We start from the raw sequence: 21,350 nt of genomic DNA on the forward strand, positions 1-21,350 counted from the left end.
GAGGGACCGAGTGAATCTCCGGCGGTCGAGAACCGAGTGGAGACAAAGCCGCGTTCGTTGCGGGGGAGGAAGGGCTCGTCTGAGGGGTGGGACCCCGGGTTCGGTGTTGGTCCCAGCCCGCCAGGGGATCCGCACGTCGGTGCCTCGCAACAGGTCCAACGCGTCGCGCGTGGTTTCGCCCTCGCTCCCCTCCCCCGCGTCCCCCCTTCCCGGGGCGCCTCCGCTCGTCCGGGCGGCGGGTCAGCCGGCGGCTTCCATGCGGTTCGGATCCACAATGATGCCGGTAAGCGGGTGGGCGTGCGGGGGGCCGCGGCGTCGGGCCCGGAAGTGCGCGGGGGGGGGGTGGACCGTGGGCGGAGGCGGTCCGCGTCACGCACGGGTGTGGAGTGCGTGCGGCCCCGGGGCTGGGGGACCCCAGCCCCCAGAGTTTGTGGAGGGGCTGGGCGCCAGCTCCAGCCCCCGCGGGACCCCGGGCGTGGGGGCCTCGGCGATACCCGGGGAGCTTCCCCCCGCCCCCTGCTAATGAACCCCGAAACCTCGCCCAGCGCGGGCGGGGTCGCCCCTCGAAACTTTTCCGCTTGTCGATTGAGACCCGAGTTTTTTCTTTTTCGGCGGTTCTGAAAGGGCAGGAGCAGGGGCGTCCGATGGCTTGTTCTTTGCGGGTTACTCTTCCTATTGTTTAAACTTCTTCCCGGCGCGGAGCCGGCTGGTTCGGAAAGGGTGCCTGGGCTTTCTGATTGCCGTGCAGCCCGGCCACTCTTGTCTCTTGGTGGAAACGAGTATTAGCAGATGCGACCTCTGAAGTTTTAGTGCTCCGGAAAGACGTCGGTGCCGGGTTCCCCGCAGCCCCTCTTCCCCCACCTCGGCCGAGGATCAGCGCGTCCCCAAGGGCTCTGCCGGCGTTTGACGTGGCCTCCTTGGTCGCAGGTGAACTGTAGGCTTGAGACATTGTGTCTCCTTTTTCAGCGAGCGCAGAAATCTGGCGGGGTGCGGTGGGGTTTGCTAGCCGGGGTAGCCTCGTGGAAATCGCATTTGCTCCATTCTCAAAGAAGCAGGGTCAGCAATCCCGTTTTTTTTTTCCCCTCCCCTTTTTAATTTGTTAAATTATATTTTTATTTGCCAGTCTTGGGACTTGAACTCAGGGCCTGAGCACTGCCCTTGGGCTTTCTCAAGGCTAGAGCTCTGCCACTTGAGCCACAGCACCACTTCCAGCCTTTTCTGTGTATGTGATACCGAGAAATCCAACCCCAGTCTTTGTACATGCTAGGCAAGCAGGCTACACTAGGCTAAACTCCCGGCCCTTGTTTGTTTGTTTGTTTGTTTTTCATGGCTCCATTCCTTCAAAACAAAGAGATAAACCTTCATTTTGCTTTTGTAGAACCTGTGCAATGGAGCAATACTTTATATTTTTCCCAGTCACACATTGGATCCCTCACTTGTGTCATGGAGAACAACCTAAACAGTACACATACTAGACAAACATAACTTGACTAAACCCTCAGTGGATTGGATTGATTTGGAATTGTTAAAAGCATTTTGCATCTCTGGTTATGAAGTTAGGTTTGTGTGTGTGTGTCTGTGTGTGTGTGTTTGTGTGTTATGTATGCAGTTATGGTGTGAATGCTCAGTATTAAAATCTGTACCATAAGTAAGGCTGAAGGGTTTTGTTAAGGCTCTCTGTCCCCTGAATTTACATTTCTTCCTCATGAAATTGCTTTTGTAGGTTGTCTGAATTTTTGCTGTAAAACACAGAAGGGAGAGAGAATGAACAGGTGTTTGTGGTGTAGCTCCTTTAAGGATTAGTTCTGTGTCAATGTTCTATGTCTATGCCTATGTTTCTTTAAGATGTAGTCAGTTTTTCCTTCCCCAACTACATACCACATCATCAGACCTCTTAAAAAAGTTAGACTAAATTCAGTTCATGAATATAGTTCTTCTGACTGCTTTTCTGATGTTAGACTAGAATCTTAACAGACTTGATGAGTTGCAGTTAGATTAACCCCTTTAAGATTGAACAACTTCTACAGTCTTTAGTGACCACAGGTTGGGTGTTTTGTTTTTTTGTTTTTCCCAAATGAGGATGGGATCATAATTCCAGTTAGGGTGGTTTTGATGATTATGGGTACCATTGCAGCTCCAAGCTTGGCATGGTTTAGGTAAAAACCACCTGAATGAGTAGCTTGATTAAACTGGAGATTCTTATGCTGTCATACATAAAAATATGAATGAAAAATTTTTATTTTACTCATGTGCCTTTGTACTCTGGTATTTGGGATTCTTGAAAAAAAAATTACTTTCTATTGGTGGGAACCAGAGTCCTTGCACATGGTAGGCAAGTGCTCTAACTCTTTATTTTTCACTCCACCCTTGAAACTATTTATCATCAATTTATTGGAAGAAATCTGGATATGGAGATATGTATGGCTCATGTGGTAAAGCCACCAGCCTTGAGCAAAAAAGCCCACACCACACACACACATACACGCGCGCGCACACACACATACACACACGCACACAGACTGATTAAAGTATGGTAGACACTGGGGAGGATTCCAATGGTGTAACTCCTTTGAACAACTCAGTTACAGTTTAACAAAACAAATACCTGGATGCTGAAACGTGTTTTGTTAAGGAGGGAAGCGCGGGGGAGGGGGAGGTAGATGGAGGGGGAGGTAGATGACTGGAGAAAGGATGGGAGAAAACAGTCATATGTGAAAAGGAAACCAGGTAACTAGAGTATGGATAGGGTTAGGAGAGATGGCAGGAGAATAGGGGGGAGGATGGGTAATGCTGATTGAGAGGCATGTTGAATAGAAATCCTCTGTGTGTTGGAGACATGGCTCAGTTGGTAGAGCATTAATAAGTGAAATGAGTGAAAGTGTCTTGTATCCAGTATGAGTTCTGGTCTTGGATCAAACAAATTTCTTTGTAAACTGAAGATAATTAAAAAAAATTGAAAGTAAAAAAATATTTTGTTGGTATCTTTAGCTTTTAATATGATTGGATTCTTATTCTAACATGAATAAGGTGTTGTTGTATTTTACTTCGGAAAATCCTAACTGGTTTCTTAGGAAAAGCATCTCTAATATGAAAAGATGAGTAATCTCAGAATGTGACTAATTGCCTTGATATAGTTTTTATTGTGGATGTGTGTGCGCACAGCATGCCTGTGTGTGTGTATGTGTGTGTGTGTGTGTGTGTGCGTGCGCGCGTGTGGGGTGTAATTTTAAAACTTACCATTCTAGCCCTTTGGGAGAGGAGATGTATTGGGATTTGAACCCAGGGCTTGCACTTCGTAGGTAGATAGGTGTTGTACCACGTGGTCCATGAACCCAGCCCATTCTAACCATTTTAAGTGTAGAGTTCTGTAGTATTAAGTGCATGCCCTGATTTGTTTTGAAAAGCATTATATTAAGAATGTGCAAATAAATGGTGTTCATGTATTTTCTCACCAAATAATATGGAATCAAGTGGTGTAAGTGGGACATGAAGTGATAATTGGACCTCAAACCAGAAGTGGAAGATGGCATTTCAGTAGGGTAACTAAATATAAATAGGCAAGCTCTGTGAACCACAATAGAGATAATGATAGGGTACTGCAGAGGAGTGATAATTACTCTCATTTTCAGATACCTGCCATGTATAGTATCTCTGGTCCTGTGATGTTTCTGCAGCTGAGTGAGGAGAAACTGATTTCGCACCTTACTTTTCTTCAGAAAAAGTGAGCTGTTTGTAAGGAGAGTGTGCTCCTTAGTGTTTGTCATTGCACACGATTTTTCAGGTGGCGACATTCATCCAATTTTTTTTTCAGCCATTTGAATTATGCTAGGCATCTTTTTTTTTAATTTTGTGAAGTGTTAGATTCCAACCAAAGTGTGTTTTGATGTTAGAGCTTAACTAGTTTTCAAAGCATTTGTTGCTCTTTTCAGAGAGCAGCAAATTGTGTGAAAATTCCCACTGTACCTGCTGCTGAAGTGATTAAAAAAAAAACCCAAATCTTACATATCAAAAATGGTACACTGTATTTGGGCCAAATACAGTAGACCACCAGAGGGCTTGAATTTGCCTGTGTCACTTAGTGGTAAGAAATGACATATGCTTGGCATATGCATACCTGCACTAGAAACGTTCTGCATATGTATTGTCCAGTACAGTAATCACCAACCCCATGTGGCTACTGCCCTGTAAATGTGGCTAATTGCTACAGGACCAAATTTGCAGAAATTAATTTTAATTCTGTTTGTCTCAGGTGCTGGTTGGTGACTATAGAACATGCAATAAAACAAATAAAACACAAACTATATAGACAATAGTTTCCAGAAAAAAAATCTTGTTTATTTATTTGCTGGTCCTGACGCTTTGAACTCAGGTCCTTGCACTGTTGCTTATTAGATTTTTTTTTTTTCTCAAGACTGAAGGCTTTTTCTGCGCTACCAGTTGAGCCACACCTTCATTTCTAGCCTTTTGTTGGTTAATTGGTGATAAAAGTATCTCATATTTCTCTGTCTGCACTGTTTTGGAACTTTGATTCTCTCCAGTCTTTATCTTCTGTGTAGCTAGAATTATAGGTGTAAGGTACTGGCACTCAGCTATAATAGCTTATTTTAAAAGCCCAATTGAACTGATCATGGCCTTTTTTTTTTTTTTTTTTTTTTTTTTTTTTTTTTTTGCCAGTCCTGGGCCTGAGCACTGTCCTTGGTCTTTCTCAAGGCTAGAGCTCTACCACTTGAGCCACAGCACCACTTCCGGCTTTTTTCTATGTATGTGGTACCGAGGAATCAAACCCGGGTCTTCGTGCATGCTAGGCAATCACTCTACCACGAGGCCAAACTCCCGGCCCCCTCATGGCTTATTTTGAAAATTTATGGCATTTTACCTTTCACCATATAGAAATATGATTTTTTTAAAATGTTGCTTTAAAACTGATTGGGATGTTGTGTATTTTTTGTTTTTAGCAATTTGATACTTAACCAGTAGAATTTTTTTTATTTCTGTGGGTTGACTTTGTGCAACTCTGTAGCTGATATAAGTTCATTTCCAAGGTCAGGAGTGTAGCCTAGTGGTAGAGTGCTCTCCTAGCATGCACAAAGCCCTGGGTTCGATTCCCCAGTACCACATACTCAGAAAAAGCCGGAAGTGGCGCTGTGACTCAAGTGGCAAAGCACTAGCCTTGAGCAAAATGTGCCCAGGCCTCGAGTTCAAGCCCCAGGACTGGCAAAAAAAAAAAAACCCAAACAAGTTCATTTCCATCAGTGTCTTGTGAGTATCGCTGTAACACTGGTTCACCCTTTGTCCTTTGTCTCACAGTTTTGTTGTTCCCCTTCCCTTTCCCAAATTAGATAAACGTATATACAGAATACAAGGTACCAAAATAAAAAAACAGAGACAACAGAGGATAAACCAAAGGGGGGGAATAAAGAAAAAAATAACTTCACACAGTAGATTAAACAACAACAGCAAAGAATAATCTCTTGTTTCCATATCTTGGAGTTCATTTCAGTTAGCATCATTTTATGTGGTCAAATGCACATAGCTCTTGAGCTGTTGTGATCCTCTGCTAGAACTACCTTAGATGTGTACTAATTATTACAAATGGGGGAAACCATGGAGCCTATGTTTCTTTGAGTCTGGCTTACTGAATATGATTTTTTCTAAGTCCATTTCCTATGAATGGGGTGGTGCCATTCTTCTGAAAGAATTTTTTTGCTGTTGAGTAATAATGTAAAAAATTAGTCTAAGCATCGTTTTATTTCAGAATAAAGTTGGATTAGGTTGTTAAGGTCTTTTCTTTATATAATTGTACTTTTCAATATCACATCTCATGTGCTGTAGCCTTGTTGCCTTATAACTTTGATTATATTAAATATGCAACCCAACTTGAATTTGTGCCAGTCCTGTGGCTTGAATTTAGGGTCGGGGCATTGTTCTTGAGCTTTCTCAAGGCTAGAGCTCTACCACTTGAGTCACAGCACCATTTCCGGCTTTTTCTATGTGTGTGATACTGAAGAATTGAAACTGGGTCTTCATGCATGCTGGGCAAGCACTCTACCACTAGGCCAAACTCCAGGCCCACACTTGAATTTTTGTATTTTTGTTTGTCTTAGAGAAACCAAATTTAGATTTTCTAAAGAAACTTAAATGCATTTATTTGTGATTTTAGCATTAAAGAGAATTTTCTTATCTGAGAGGATATTTAATTTTTAAAATTGTTACTATAAAGGTGATGTACAGAGGGATTATTATTTCATAAGTCAGGTAGTGAGTACATTTCTTTTTGGACAATGTCACTCAGTCATTCCTTCACATACTGCTTCTGGGAAGAACTCTTCCCCTTTTTGCTCCCACCAACCCATAGTAAAAATACACACAACTTTCTGTTGTGAAGCTTTTAAGGAATACTGTGACTTTATTGCCTTTGGTAATCTACCAAGTGTGTGGCACTCCTTAAAAAGTCTTTCTGAAACTGATTTAACATTAACTCTGAGCAGGTCTTAAAGCTCATGTGTACTGATTTTATTGCTTAGATGGAGCGACTAAGCAGTAGTGCTGCTGGGATTTCTCATGGTGTATTGTAAACTAGCAGGTATCTCAAAGAATAGGAATGTAATATAAGAGCTTAGGAATTCAGGGAGCTCTCAGCTCATACCATTTAGTGCAGACAAACACTATTTAAACACTTGTATTTTGATAGCGCGCTTGGTACTGCACAGAACATTTTTCTTTAATCAGTTGGAATTGAGAAAAGAAAACATAGATAGTATGACTATGTATGAAATGTATGCTTAGGTTGGAGTGGTAGGTAAAACCTGAAAATTATACATCTCTTGGATAAGCCAAGGAGAAGTTCTGGTCCTAAAGAGATCATTAGGTAAGCAGGAAGTATTTAGGAGGCAAAGTAAAAACACTGAGCAAACTGACTTGTCAAGGGAAAATTGTCTTATGGAAGCAAGGCATATTATTTTATTTATTTGTTTTTTTGTTTTGGTACTGGGACCAATACAGTCGTGGGGCTTGAATTATGGGCCTGGGTGCTGTCCCTGAGCTCTTCAGCTCAAGACTATGTTCTACCACAGTGAGCCACAGCACCACTTCCCATTTTCTGGTGGTTAATTGGAGATGAGAGTTTCACAGACTTTGGTGCCTGGGCTAGCATTCCATTGTGATCCTCAGATCTCAGCCTCCTGAGTAGCTAGGATTACAGGTGAGAGCCACCAGCCGCCAACCACAGCTCCACTTCTTAAACAGATGATGAGAAGGAAGAAAGTTTCATAGGTTTAGTGGGCTGTAATTATTTTTAGCTTGTTTTCTGCATAAATACGTTAAAAATGATTAATTTCAATGATAGTAAAACCAAATTCTCAATGAAAATGCCCATTTTTTTGGTCAGTAACTAGAGAACTTTTGAACACACACTTCATTTATTTTTCTAGAATCAGCTTTATTACAGTACTACTTTATTTAGATTTATTTAAGTTTCAATATTTCTTAGGGTACAAGCATAGAAAAGTAGTAGAAAAGTCATAATGAATATACCAATTTGAGCTACTATTGGAGATAGAAAGATGGTTAAGGCAATTTATGGATCTTTCTCTGTGGAAGAAACTATTTGTAACCCCCTATTCCAGGGACTGAAATCCCTGCTTTCCAACTTCATTCCTAGGTTAGGCCAAGAGCTTTTCCTGGAGATTTCTCTTGGTTGTCTTATCTGCTCCCCTTACCACACTGTCAAGTGGAACTTCCCATTTTCACTTAACATCTGTTAAAGATAAAGAACTTGAACCTTAGAGGGTTTAAGCAATTTGCCCGTGATCTTTTTTTTTTTTTTTTTTTTTCTTTTTGCCAGTCCTGAGGCTTGAACTTAGGGCCTGAGCACTGTTCTTGGGCTTTCTCAAGGCTAGTGCTCTAATAACACTTACGCCACAGCACCAATTCTGGCTCTTTCTGTGTACGTGGTACTGAGGAATCAAACCCAGGGCTTCATGCATGCTAGGCAGGCACTCTATCACTAGGTCACACTCTCAGCCCCTGTGGTCTTTTTTTCTTTTTTTTTTAAACTAATGAGATTGGAGCCAGGTTCAGATGTAAATACATACTCTGTTGAAGATCACAAATACCTGGGTTGTAATGTTTCTAGATATATTTGCCCAACAATTAGTAGTCTTGATAATCTTTTGGCTATGGTAGCTTTAGATATTACACTACAGATTATAACTAATTACTTTTGAAGTAGCAAAAGGAAAACAGACATCTTTTGGTGGTTTAAATCCAAACTGAACGAGAACATTGGTCATTCCTTTAGACGTTTCATGTACCTCCCTGTGGAAACTCCCTGTGATGTATTTTCTCCTAACTCATGCCACTAGGGATACCTCAGATCTTCCCCAGCTGCAGGGATTTGGGAAATAGCGTTTGTATGAGGGATAGTAAACAGTACTCTTTTCTTGCTGGGGTGTATTTAAGTAGGGGGCAGTGATGGAAGGTAGTAAGGGAAGGCACAGAGTAGAGCAGGGTGCTGGGAGATGGGAGAAGCAGAGAGAATGTCTGCCTTGAGACTACTGCTGCCCTCATTGCCCAGCCATTTCCAGTTGTTTGGATGGTGCCAGAGGACCTGAAGATGGCAGTGGATGATGGCATTTTGCCTGCAGCTTACTCATGGCTGTTTGTGCCGTGAGTGTTAGTCACTGGATTACACTAAGAACTTATCTCAGAGGAAATCATGTCCAATCATATCTCTTCATTCTTTCTTGTTGATTGTTTTCTGATGACTATTTTGGGATATCATCTATAGAACAGCTGTTTAGTGTTGTCCACTGCCTTTCTATCCCTGCTCTAAATGCCATGGATACAGAAAAGAGTAACAGTGCTTAAGAGCTTAACTTTCGTGGCACTTATAGGGAGTTTGGTGAGGGACACAGAAAAGAAACAGAAAACTGAGAGTTTAGTAGATCTCAGGCTCATGTGACTGGTGTGGCTCCTTTAGGTGGTCAGGAAGGTAACATTTCAGCTACACCTGCTTGGTAAGTCAGTCCTTAGACATATGCAGAGAGAGTATTTCAGTAGGGCAAGATTCATTGGGGCTGGGGTAGAGGAAGTAGTGGACTGGAGGCTAAGACGCCAGCTTAGTTGGCAGGGGAGAAGTGGCAGGAACTGATGTAAAAGAGTTGGCAGTATATAGAATTTCCCTAGGCACAGGCAAGAGTGGAGTGCTTGAGAAGGATGGACATTGGACACTGGAGTTTTTCTTGTTGAGAGTAGTATAATCTTACTGGGAAAGCTTGCTTTATTTTAAGATTAATGTGTTCTAGAGGCACCAATGTGAAAGACATAGGAAAGGAAGGGCAAGAGTTGGAAAGGCTTTGAACTCTGCCATAGCAAAGTCTGTCGAAAGCTATGAGAGATATTTATGCCCAGCTGTTGGGAGGAGTTGGTTGTGGACTGCTTTTGCTCTAGTGAGCTCCAGGAATGGTGGAAGATCTCTGTCATACCCACGAACTCCTGTCCTGTGGATGGAAGGGAAGACCCATCCTTTTACTCTCATCTGAGAACCTTGAAGAGCTACACAGAGCAGTTTTAAATTTAAGCTTGAGAGTAAGTCTGTCATTGTGTTCTTCCAAGCTACTGAAGGCATATCAGGTTTCTTAAAGGAGCCTTATGCTTTAGAACAACTTGCTTTTGACTCACAACCACTCTACTCTGTGAAACCCTTCCGCTGCCTTCACCTAAATGTTCTTTAACTTTTTCTTTCCCATTTTTCTTTTCTTTCTTTCCTTTTTTTTTAGATCTATGCTGCCTTCATTTTGGAGATGGACCAAAATCAGACTAGAGCCTACTTTAATTTTAGAAACTGGTCTCGTCATGTGCATATTTCTCTGAATTACAAAAAGATCTAGATGGCAATTGTTAGATGTAGATAATTTTTTTTTTTCCAGTCCTGGGCTTGACCTCAGGGCCTGAGCACTGTCCTTGGACTTTCTCAAGGCTAGAGCTCTACCACTTGAGCCTCAGCACCACTTCTGGCTTTTTTCTATGTATGTGGTACCTAGGAATCGAACCCGGGTCTTCATGCATGCTAGGCAAGCACTTTAACCACTAGGCCAAACTCCCGGCCCAGATGTAGATAATTTTTAAAAAATGGGTTAATTGCCTGAAAAGAAGGGGCTATTTTGGATAACATTTGTTTAAGTAGCTAGGATCTTGTAGTTTTTCAGTGGCCAGAGATACAAGTGTTACCTTAACTTTTTTTCCTGTTTGCTTCTGTAGCCGCTGGGTTCTCATGCTGTTAATCCCTGTCTTCAGTCCTGATCAAATCTGCCTTATACCTTCTTTTTCCAACTGGAGAAATACTCTGCTGTGTATAGCTTCCTCAACCCATTCAGCATTGTGCTGCACTGGTGGTCTTTTTTATTCCCTCTCCAGATTGCTTTTAAGACAGGCTTTGAAGGACATAGAAGGAAATTTCTTAATGATACCATACTTCTTTGTTGATTATCAAGCCCAGTGGATTTCAGATTTTTGTCTCAAGTAAACATTTCCATTCCCCAAAACTCAGTACCAGAGTTGGTAGTTATGCTGTGCTGTGAAGACAGGGAAGTGGCCTGCCGGTCTTGCCCATGCAGAAGGGCACGTGATCACAGTTTCTCTCAGCCTTTCTTGGAGCTGTGCCTCACAGAGCAGGGAGATCTGTGTAGTGCCCGCTTCTTCGTGTCTCTGAGGATTCCATGAGGCTAACTTGTGAAATTACACTTCTTTCTTGCATTTTGCTCCTTTGAATTTTGCTCTGTGTGTGTGTGTGTGTGTGTGTGTGTGTGTGTGTGTGTGTGTGTGTGTGTGTGTGTTCTCTCACTCATTTTCAGGTCTTTAGTTCAGGGATCCTTGCAACCCTTGATCCTCCTGTGTCTGCCTCCTGAGTGCTGTGATTATTGTGTAGTATTTCCAGAAATCACTTTTATTCTGCATTTTTCTGTTTTCATTGGGCTGTAGGTGCAGCTTGAGGAAGTTCTCATATGGCGTGGCTCTGTAAGCTCTTGCAGGGTGTGCTATACCTTTTCATCTCTATGTTCTTAGCATTTAGCACAGTGTTTGCTGTGTTGTAAAGATATAATCAGTATTCTTTATTAAGCCATGAATGCATATATATTGTTTTTTTTTAATTTTTGTTGGTGCTGGCAGTTGTTGTCATTATATCCATTGTGAAGTGGTGGTTAGAAAGGAACAAACTAGAAGCAATGGACTGGCTAACTCATAGCATCTTAAAATAGAGATCTTAGTGAATAAAAGTGAAAGCCAGAATGAAATTTATAACAACACTTGTATGTAAAGTAAGATCCACATACTCAGGCAGCTTTGCTTAGGTTAGAGGAAAGCATACTAACATTAATCTTATAAAACAGTTGTACATAGCAAGAATTCAGGATTAAGTTCATTATTTTTAGATCTCTAATTTATCTGTAGGATGTTTCTGATAACCATCGACTGTTGAGTAGCCTCAAAGTGATTTGATTTGGAAGAGAGTTTGGAATTGGAAACCTATCTAAATTCATATGGTGTGTGACTAAAGTAAGTCTGGAGTTCAAACTTCAGTGCCACCAAAAATATAAATAAGTAAAAGAGAAAGAGAAAATATTAACTAATTTATCTCCAAATAGGCTGGAACATGTTGTCACTTGAGATAGTATATGGTTTCAGAAAAGCTCACTTTGAACAATACCACACACCTTTTATGGACAAATGTTTCTTGGTATAAACATACTGATGGTCTTGTTCTAGTGTTCTCTTAAGGTCCCCATCTTCCACAGGACTTTAAATGCTCAGGGTATCTTCAGTGCACTTGAATAGACACAAGTTGCAGATTTGTTGTGGATAAGTCTGAGTATGTTGGGGGGAGTAGATGGAACAGGGGAGGAGTGAGTGGTGGTCATAGAGGACATTTATTTCTGGAGCTGGATGTTTTTGTAGGGAGGACTGAGGAAGTTTTATGGCCTCTGAGTCATTCTAGGGCAGATGATTATGGAACTAAGGGACAGAGCCTAGGAAACAGATAAGCTGCTCTGGGGAGAAAAGTCATGAAGAGTATGGGTTATTTAGATTTTTCTTTTGGTCCTCACTGCTCTTTCTTGTTGCAAAGAAATAGCAACTTCAAACAGAGCGTCTTTCAATCTCAAACTCATGGAATGTTTTCTCCCAGACTCATTGGCTTTTTCTTACCATAATTAGTTGTCCATCTCATCTCTCTTTCCTAATTCTCTTATCACTTCCAAAGAAGGCAACTTTTCTTATCACTGTATTCTTAGCACCTAAACTGTGCCTATGTAACCAGTGCTCAGTAAACATTAATGGACAAGTGAAATAAAAGATCTTGCAGTCAGGAGTTGGGATTGAGAAAGCTGCAGAATCAGGATCATCTTTAGAATGGCTGGCTTGGATAAACGAACATGCCTGGAAGTATAGTACAGAGGTGACTGTTAGCCTGCGCGTATGTATGCAGTGGTTATGTTACCTGCTAGGACCAGCAGGTAGCTTATGTTTTCCAGTATATAATGACATTTTGCTTCAATTAACCCGACTTGTTATATTCTCCCCCCATTATCTTAGAAAATGATTGTTCATTCTCCATGTTAGTGAATGGAAAATCAGGACATTCCTTCCATGTGTAATTTTTTTTTGCAGGATAATGTTCTAGTTAATTCTAGATATTACGTATGTTGTCGGTAACCCAATTCTAACTTGTTATAAGTGACCAAAGGAATGGTTTATGATATAAAAATCTGGGCATGAATTATGATTTTGCTTTAACTCAAATATGACTGGTAGAAACTGATGTCTGTGTGCAGAAAGAATGCCTTGATAGAAACCAGGCCACTCATGAGTGTCACTTATGGAAATGGGGCTTTAAAAAAACAGTTCTGGGGTCTGGGAGTTTGGCCCAGTGGTAGAGTGCTTGCTTAGCATGCACGAAGACTGGGGTTTAATTCCTCCGGGGTTCGATTCCTCCATGTCACATACATAGAAAAAAGTTGGAAGTAGTACTGAGGCTCAAGTGCTAGAGCTCTAGCTTTGAGAAAATCCAAGGACAGTGTTCAGGCCCTGAGCTCAAGGACTGGCCAAAAAAAAAAAAAAAAGAAAGAAAAATGAAAAAACAAAAACAGTTCAGTGGCCTCAGGAGTAAGTAGGTGGGAAAAAGGGCTCAGACAGCATGCCAAGCTTTTGTGAGCACTGGTTCTCCAGTAACTGTATAGATGTTGGAACCTATCATCAGGAAGATTCGAAGTGTCTCTAAGAGAAGGACTCAAAGATGGAATGTGTCTGGGGCTCCCAGGAACCCCGTTGGCTGTCCACTCAGTATCTGTGGCCAGAAGGAACAGACTGGGCTGAAGTCCTGAGCAGCATACTTTACTTCCTGCACAGGAATAGTGGCCTCACCTGCAACCGGTGCAGAGCATGCTGCCCAAGGTAGGGGGCCTGAGCGCCCCACCCCCGCCCATTTCCCCAAGGCAGCTTGGCACAGGAGCAGGGCAGTCAGCCAGAAGACTAGGATGCCGTGGATCTAGTTTTTTGATCTCTTTGGTTGGGGTGAATGTTGGTGTGTGAGTTTGAGATTGAAAGATGCTCTGTTTGATGTTGCTATTTCTTTGCTTTGTGTGTGTTCTGATGTTGGGGGTGGCACCCAGGGCCTGGTACATGTTAGGTAAGCACTTCAGTCACTGACCACTTTTCTGTTCCCTGATGTAGCCATTTCTTACTTCAATCCCTTTTCTGTGTCATTGTTAAGAGAGCAGTTGAGTTATGCCAAGGTAATGAAAACTTGGTGGCAGAAAGCAGTTTGGAGCCCTCCTTCATGAAGATACAGCAAAATACAAAATCAAAGGGCTAGCTCCAGTGAATATTTCCATTGAGAAGCTACCAGACTCAGGCCCCCACTCCCCCCCAGGTTTTGTTCTGATCTTACTACTAGCGTACTTGGAAGTGTGTTAGGGGAGTTTCCTATGAGTTGTGGAATTTAAGGAGGATTTGTGGCATTCTTTCATAGATAGTTCATTTTTCTTCAAAGGACAGTTTTCTCAAGATATATATATTTTTTCTCTGAAGTAAACTTTGGGTAAATTTGAGTTTTCATCAGTGACAACTCTGAAAGTGTTAGGACAACAAAGCTTTATTTCCTATCTATATCACAACTGCTCAAGTTCCTTTTTCTTACTGTAGAGTTTCGTGTGACTTTTAAAATCAGATGAATAAACTTAAGCCTCTGACTCAAAGTAAATTTCTTGTAATACTCTAGCGATTTTTATTTTGTATTTCCTCTTGGAGAGGGCATTTAATTTTTAATCTACAATAATGTCTCTTTGAAAGTGACTTACTTCTTACATCAAGGACACAATAGTTACCATGAATACATGGACTATAACCATGTATAGTTGTGACCTATGCTTTTTAAATGAAAGTTATCTGTGCTCTTGGACTTCTGGAATTCGACATCAGATTTGTGTTCTTGGACTTCTGGGAAGTCCAGGATGATTGAATGTGACTTTGGCATAAAATACTATGCAGAGGCCGGGAGTTTGGCCTAGTGGTTAAAGTGTTTGCCTAGCATGCATGAAGACCTGGGTTTGATTCCTCGGTACCACATACATAGAAAAAAGCCGGAAGTGGTGCTGAGGCTCAAGTGGTAGAGCTCTAGCCTTGAGAAAGTCCAAGGACAGTGCTCAGGCCCTGAGCTCAAGCCCAGGACTGGCCAAAAAAAAAAAAAAATACTATGCAGAATATGAAAATATGTTCTTGAGATTGGTTGCAGTCAATAAGAGGTAGAAACAAGTATTAATTATTATATGAAGTGTGCTTTTTAAGGAACAAATTATTTTCTGAATATTTCAACTTTGAAATTTTTTTAAGTTTTTTTTTTTTTTTTTCCTTTTTTTTGGTGCCACTAGGCTTTGAACTTAGGGCTTTGTGCTTGTTAGACAAGTGCTCTACTACTTGGGCCACACTCCCAGCCCTTTTGTCTCTGATATTTTTGAGGTAAGTTCTTGGTTTTTGCTCAGGCCTGCCTAGACTGTGCTCCTTTTGTTTTATTGTTCCTGTTGTGGCTGGGATGATAGGCATTCACCACCACATGTAGCTTTTTTCCATTGAGATGGGAGCCTCACAGATATTTGGTTGTTTTGTTCCTACTTGGTCTGAATCTATGAGCCTCATAAGTAAGGTGACAGGAATGCACAATGCGCAGCAATGGGTTGACCATAAGTTCTTGTGAAGTTTCCCCGAGTGCGCAGCAATGGGTTGACCATAAGTTCTCGTGAAGTTTCCCCGAGCTGGCCTCATACTGTGATCCTTCCAGTCCTTTCCTCCTGACTTAGTTGACACCTGCTTGTCTCCTAATACCACTGATTTCAGTTCTGTGTCTTCTGTACAAGTAATATAACTTGTATATGCACATAGATTTTAAAGGGCTATAATCTATGACTTAAAAGTTCCATTTTGTGATATTTTCTAACAATCTGTTTACTAAAATGGTAATTAGTATCTTGATTATAGTTTTTCTAGCATATGTATTTTAATTGAACAATTTCATGATGGTGGATATTTAGTGTTCCATTTTATTTTATAGGTCTAATAGACTAGTAAATCTCCAGGCATTAAATGCTTCTCAGCCATTTCTTTGGAATACATTGCAGGAATAAAGTTACAAAGTATTACATTTTCCAAATATGATTTTAACAATTGATAATACCACCATTGCATCTTTGAGTGACTCATTTCCCTTTACTTCACCTGTGTTGGGTCCAATTTTTTTTAATTAAAGAATTTATTAACATTGATTTTTTTAAAGAATTTATTAATGTTGATTTTTACATCATATTTTAAATGACAAGTTTAACAAACAAGTGTTCGAGGAGGGAATCTCTATTTACAATCACTGGGACTTAGTATTTAGAACTTAATTAAAATTAGGCTAAGGGTTTATATGTCATAGAAACATATTAATTTAAGAAATAAAACATTATGTCTATAGAGTCATAGGTTTCTATGTCTATATAGTTATGTTTATATTTCCATTACCATGTCCATAGCTTTGGGTATGCAGTTATTGAGTCCTCGCTCTTATACTCTTTGGATTTAATAGCCACATATTAGGGATACCATGCGCCTTTTGTTCCTTAGGTCTTGACTTGTCTCACTCAACATGATTCGCTCTAGGTTTAACATTGATTTTTTTACATCATATTTCAAATGATGTATTTAACAAACAAATATTCAAGAAAGGAATCGCTATGTACAATCACTGGCACTTAGATTTTGAACAGAATTAAAATTAGGCTAAGGGTTTGTATGTCATAGATACGTATTAATCTATGTAATAAAACATTATGTCTATAGAGTCATAAATTTCTATGTCTATGTAGTTATGTTTGTATTTCCAATACCATGTCCATAGCACTGGGTATGCAAATATTGAGTCCTTGCTCTTGTACTGTTTAGATCTAATAGCCACATGTTCCTTTGGTCTTGACTTGTCTCACTTAACATGATTCGCTCTAGATTCATCCACTTCTCTGTGAATGCCATTATTTTATCTTATCTCTTGGGTTCTATTTTTTATTTTATTTTTTTGCCAGTCCAGGGCTTGAGCTCAGGGTCTGAACCCTGTCCTTGGACTTTCTCAAGGCTAGAGCTCTACCATTTGAGCCTCAGGACCACTTCCAGCTTTTTGTTTCTATGCATGTGGTACCTGGGAATTGAACCTGGGTCTTCGTGCATGCTAGGCAAGCACTCTACCACTAGGCCAAACTCCCGGCCCCAGGTTCTAATTTTAATTGAAGACCATTTATAGCTGTACATGGTACTTCATTTTAATTTATATTTTTCAATTCATTTTGCTATTTGGGTTGTCTTGAGTGCTCTTTTATCTCTAGAATGTTTGGTTGAAGCTGGGGCACAGGTGGCTCATGCCTGTAATCCTAGCTACTCAGGAGGCTGAGATCTGAGGATCCAGGTTTAAAGACAGCCTGGGCACAAAAGGACCTGAGACTCTTTATCTCCAGTTAACCTCTAGAAAATGGGAAGTGAGGCTTGACTCTATGGTAGAACAGTAAGTAACCTTGAGCTGAAGAGCTTAGGGACAACTCGCAGGCCCAGGGATAGGGTGGAAGCCTTGGGCTGTAGAGCTCAGGGACTGCACCCAGGCCAAGTTCAAGCCTCATGACCCACAAAAAAAAACAAAACAAAAAAAACAAGTAAAAATAAAAATGTTTGGTTGATTAATCTCTTTTCCATGCAGCTCAAACTGATTTGAGAAGTCTTCTGTGGACATGCAGAAGACCTTATCTATCTGTCATCCACATATGCCAGTAAGGGAATTAAAGCATCTTTCCTCTTGCTACCTGAGCTACACACCATGGGAGCATTTTCCAAAGCCCAGTGGCGTACTGTCCTGAGACTTGAATGTGCCTGAAAAGGCTGATGTGGACACTTGATAGAAATAATTTACATCAAAGCTTCCCAGAAACATATCTGTGGCATGAGTCAGTGAAAGTCAGTTTCTCATCACAAGTTTCCAGAGGATTTAGCTCTAGGAAATGCCATTTGCTTGCTTCTATGTGGGAAAGAAGCCATATATGGAAATGTCACCATGAAATTACCATCCTTTCCCCCTTACACAGCTAATATATATATATATATATATTCTTTTTTTATTTTTCAAAAAGTATCAAGATAAGATGGTATTTTGGAAGTACTGCAGAGTTTAAAGAATTGTTTCTTTAGGTTTTCCATTAGTTTAAACCTCAGTCTACTTCAGATTACATTAATTTTTTTATGTTCAATTTTTTATGTATAGATTCATTCATATCATTGTACTATACTATTCTCTAGTTTCTGTGAGTAAATTTTCTCCTTAGGAGATTTTTGTAATTTGCATGTACTGAGCATACAGTGAGCTCCTTTGAAAAATTGTGTCATAGGGCTGGGAGTTTGGTGAGAATGCTTATGTAGCATGAATGAAGACCTGGGTTTGATTCCTTGGTACCACATAGAAAAAGCTGGAAGTGGTGCTGTGGCTCAAGTAGTAGAGCACTAACTAGCCTTGAGAAAGTCTAAGGATAGTGCTCAGGCCCTGAATTCAAGCCGCAGGACTGGCAAAAAAAAAAAAAAAAAAAAAAAAAATTGTGTTCTAGTACTCATAGCAAAATTCAGGTACTTCAGGCCTGTAATCCTTGCTCCTCAGGAACTTGAGATCAGGAGGATCTCAGTTCAAGCCAGCCTGGGCAGGATTGGCTGTCCAATTAACTAGCAAAAAGCAAGGCTGGTAGTGTGCCTCAAGTGGTAACCCTTGAGATCAAGTCCTGGTGCCGGCCAAAAACACCCAAATGTGCAATTAATTGGTTTCTAGTATATTCACAGGGCTGTGCAAACCATTACAAGTTTCTAAAAGTTAATCACTCCCCAGTCCCTCTGTCACTCTGCTCCTAAAAACCATTAATTAATTCTTTTTTCTATAGATGGAGTCATGAGCTCTGTCGTTTTGTGTATGGGTTCTACCACTTCCTGTAATGTTTTCGGGGTTTATCCATGCTGTAACTCGTACTACTACCTTGGTCTATGAAGAGGTAACTTTCATTCCATTTTAATGTTGTAGACTTTCAAGATACTTGTTTTTTTCTTGAAAGTATTAAAATTTTTATTAGCATTTATGAGTGGTACAAAATAACGAGTTACTCTATGCCATTTTCTCTCTCACACACAATGTACTTGATCATATTCGCCTCCCTCATCACTCTTTTCTTCCCTTCTCTGTTAATCTCTTCCTTAAGTAGTGCCCCCTTATATTTTCCTGTCTTTTAAAATTTTAATATCTTTAAGTAGTTGTACAAAAAAGGTTCAATTCAAAATGTCAGTTTATGAGTATAATGCATCTTGGTTAGTGTTCCCTGTTTCGGTATTCTCCTCCAACTCTTTTTAACCTAGAGTCTACATATAAAGGAAAATACACAATGATTGATTGAACCTGGCTTATTTCACTTAGCATGATCTCTAGCTCTATCCCATTTTCCTGCACATGATGTACTTTCATTCTTCTTTATACCTGAATAAAGTTCCATTGTGTACAGAGTACATTTTCTTTATTCATTCACCTATTGATGAGCACAGAGGCTTATTCCATTTTAGGAAAACAAAGCATGCCTTCACGTATCTCATTCATGTGTGGCTCCATGTTATCGTCTGGTTCACAACACCTTAGAGGAGTTGTCTGTACTGTTATCTCTGTTCCTTTCTTCTCTCATGTCCGCCAGCTTGTTCCAGCTAGGCCTTACATAAGGCAGTCAACAGCATCTTTTCAGACTGATTCAGTCCTCATTTTTTTTTTTTTTACCTCTTAAGTCTCATTTGACTTATTTGATCTTATCTTCCTTCCTTTTCTTTGCTTGGTTTCTGGTTTATTACACTTCCCAGGGCTTGCTGGCATCCCTCCCTCCCTCCCTCCCTCCCTCCCTCCCTCCCTCCTTCCTTCCTTCTTTCCTTCCCTCCCTCCTTCCTTGCCTTTCTCTTTCTGTTTCTGTCTCTCTCTGTTTCTCCCTTCCCCCCTTTCTTTCTTTTTCTCCCTCCCTTTCTTTCTTGTGATGGTGACGAATCTGTGTCTCTATGGGACTTCTGGGTGTTTGACTAGCTCAAGGCATAAAAAATAGGCTTTCTTTTCCGGCCCCCAACAGCTTTCATCCATTTCTAGGACCTCTACATAATGTCTAGGAGCTGTCTCAGATGTGACAGGTCTTTGTCTGTGGGCCCTTTTCCAACCTGTTCCTCCTTTTCATCTCAATAAATTGGCAACAAATCCACATTCATTTCTAATATCTGTCTACTTTCATATCCTGCATCCTGTCTCTTATTTGAACCTTCTTGGCTCTGCTTGCAGAGTATCACTCAGATCCAGCCATTTTTCACCATCTTTGTTGTGCCTACCACAGTCTGCATTACCACCATACTTCACGTGTGCTCTATACATCTGTTAACTGGTCCTTACTTATCCTGTAGTCTCCTCATGCAACAGCCTCTGTATGTGTGTGTGATGACATAAATTACTCTATACTTCAGACTCCCCGTGGTTTCTTTTCTAAATTGAGATATAATTCATATACCATAAATAAAATTGACCAGTTTGAAGTATGTAGTACCTCTTAGTGTATTCACAGGTTCATGCAACCATCCTGGATTCAATGTTTGTCATTTCACAAAGCAGCCTTGTGGTCTCTTTTCTTCAAGCCCATGGCGTCTACTAATATACTTTGTCTCTAATGATTTGCCTCCAGGGTCTCAATGTAAGAAATGAATTCTTTGTTATGGTCTTAGATAGTGGTTCTTAGTGTGGTTTCTGGACTAGTGGTGTCCATTCGGTCTGAGAGCTTATTAGATATGGATAATCCCCAGTCTCCTTACCAGATTCATTGAATCAGAAACTTCCAAGATGGGACCAGCATTTTTTTTTTTTTTTTAACAATACTCTGTCCTTGCCTAAGTTTTAGAATTGCTGGCCCATGAAGATGTGGCTTTCATCTTCCATAGTTCTTCCCTCTTGTTCCCTCTGCAATGACCACCTTATTTTTGTGTGGCAGCCTTTCCATTTGTTCTTTCAGTTTGGTGTGTTCATTTCCCAGACCTGAGCTATGTTCATGTGTCTACTTTGTGTAGGTGGTTGCCTTCTGCAGAGTACAGACAGAAGACTCTGGTGCTAGGCGCTTGAGTTCCTCTTCTCCCTTCCTGTGCCTTGGCTTTGTCCAGTGGAGCAGGAGGTAGGAGTGTAGGAGAATGGAAGAAGGAGCCAGCCTGGGCTGTTGATTCCTAGATGTTCCCTGTAGGATCCCTCTCCATACAGCAGTTGCCCTTTATTCTTCTCTATCTGTATTTTGCACTGTGAGCATTCAGTATTAGCTATTCAGTAAAGATTATTTGTATACCCAAACTCTGGCCATATTGCAGGAGCTAGACCATATTGTCTAACTCTTGACTGAATGGAAAGAATGTTGAGATAAAAGTAGTGGAATAGCCTGGAGTGTGGCCTAGTGGTAGAGTGCTTGCCTTGTAGGCACGAAGCCTCAGGTTTGATTCCTTGGTACCTTGGGTTCCATTCCTTTGTACCACATACATAGAAAAAGCCAGAGCTCTAGCCTTGAGAAAGCCCAAGGGTAGAGTGGTAGCCTTGAGCTGAAGAGCTCAGAGACAACACCCAAGCCCAGGGGTAGGGTGGTAGCCTTCAGCTGAAGAACTGAGGGACAGCACCCAGGCGGAGTTCAAGCCCCTTGACCCACCAAAAAAAAAAAAAAAGTAGTGGAATGTAAACTGAAGAAGTGAGACGATCCACTCAG

At 40.9% G+C, this 21,350-nt stretch overlaps 1 protein-coding gene across 1 annotated transcript in view; it reads left to right on the forward strand.

The window, feature by feature from the left end:
* Positions 1-98: 98 nt before the first annotated feature.
* The window catches only part of Tp53bp2 (tumor protein p53 binding protein 2), a 54,170-nt gene continuing 32,918 nt past the window's right edge, over positions 99-21,350 (forward strand). Inside the window, exon 1 of the mRNA XM_090341134.1 lies at positions 99-283. Within this exon, the coding sequence (XP_090197260.1) occupies positions 257-283 (27 nt within the window). The 5' untranslated portion in view covers positions 99-256. The remainder of the gene's footprint in view (positions 284-21,350) is intronic.

This window comes from Megascapheus bottae, chromosome 10, assembly GCF_031878675.1.
Source record: "Megascapheus bottae isolate mThoBot1 chromosome 10, mThoBot2.hap1, whole genome shotgun sequence".
NCBI classification, from domain to species: Eukaryota; Metazoa; Chordata; class Mammalia; order Rodentia; family Geomyidae; genus Megascapheus; species Megascapheus bottae.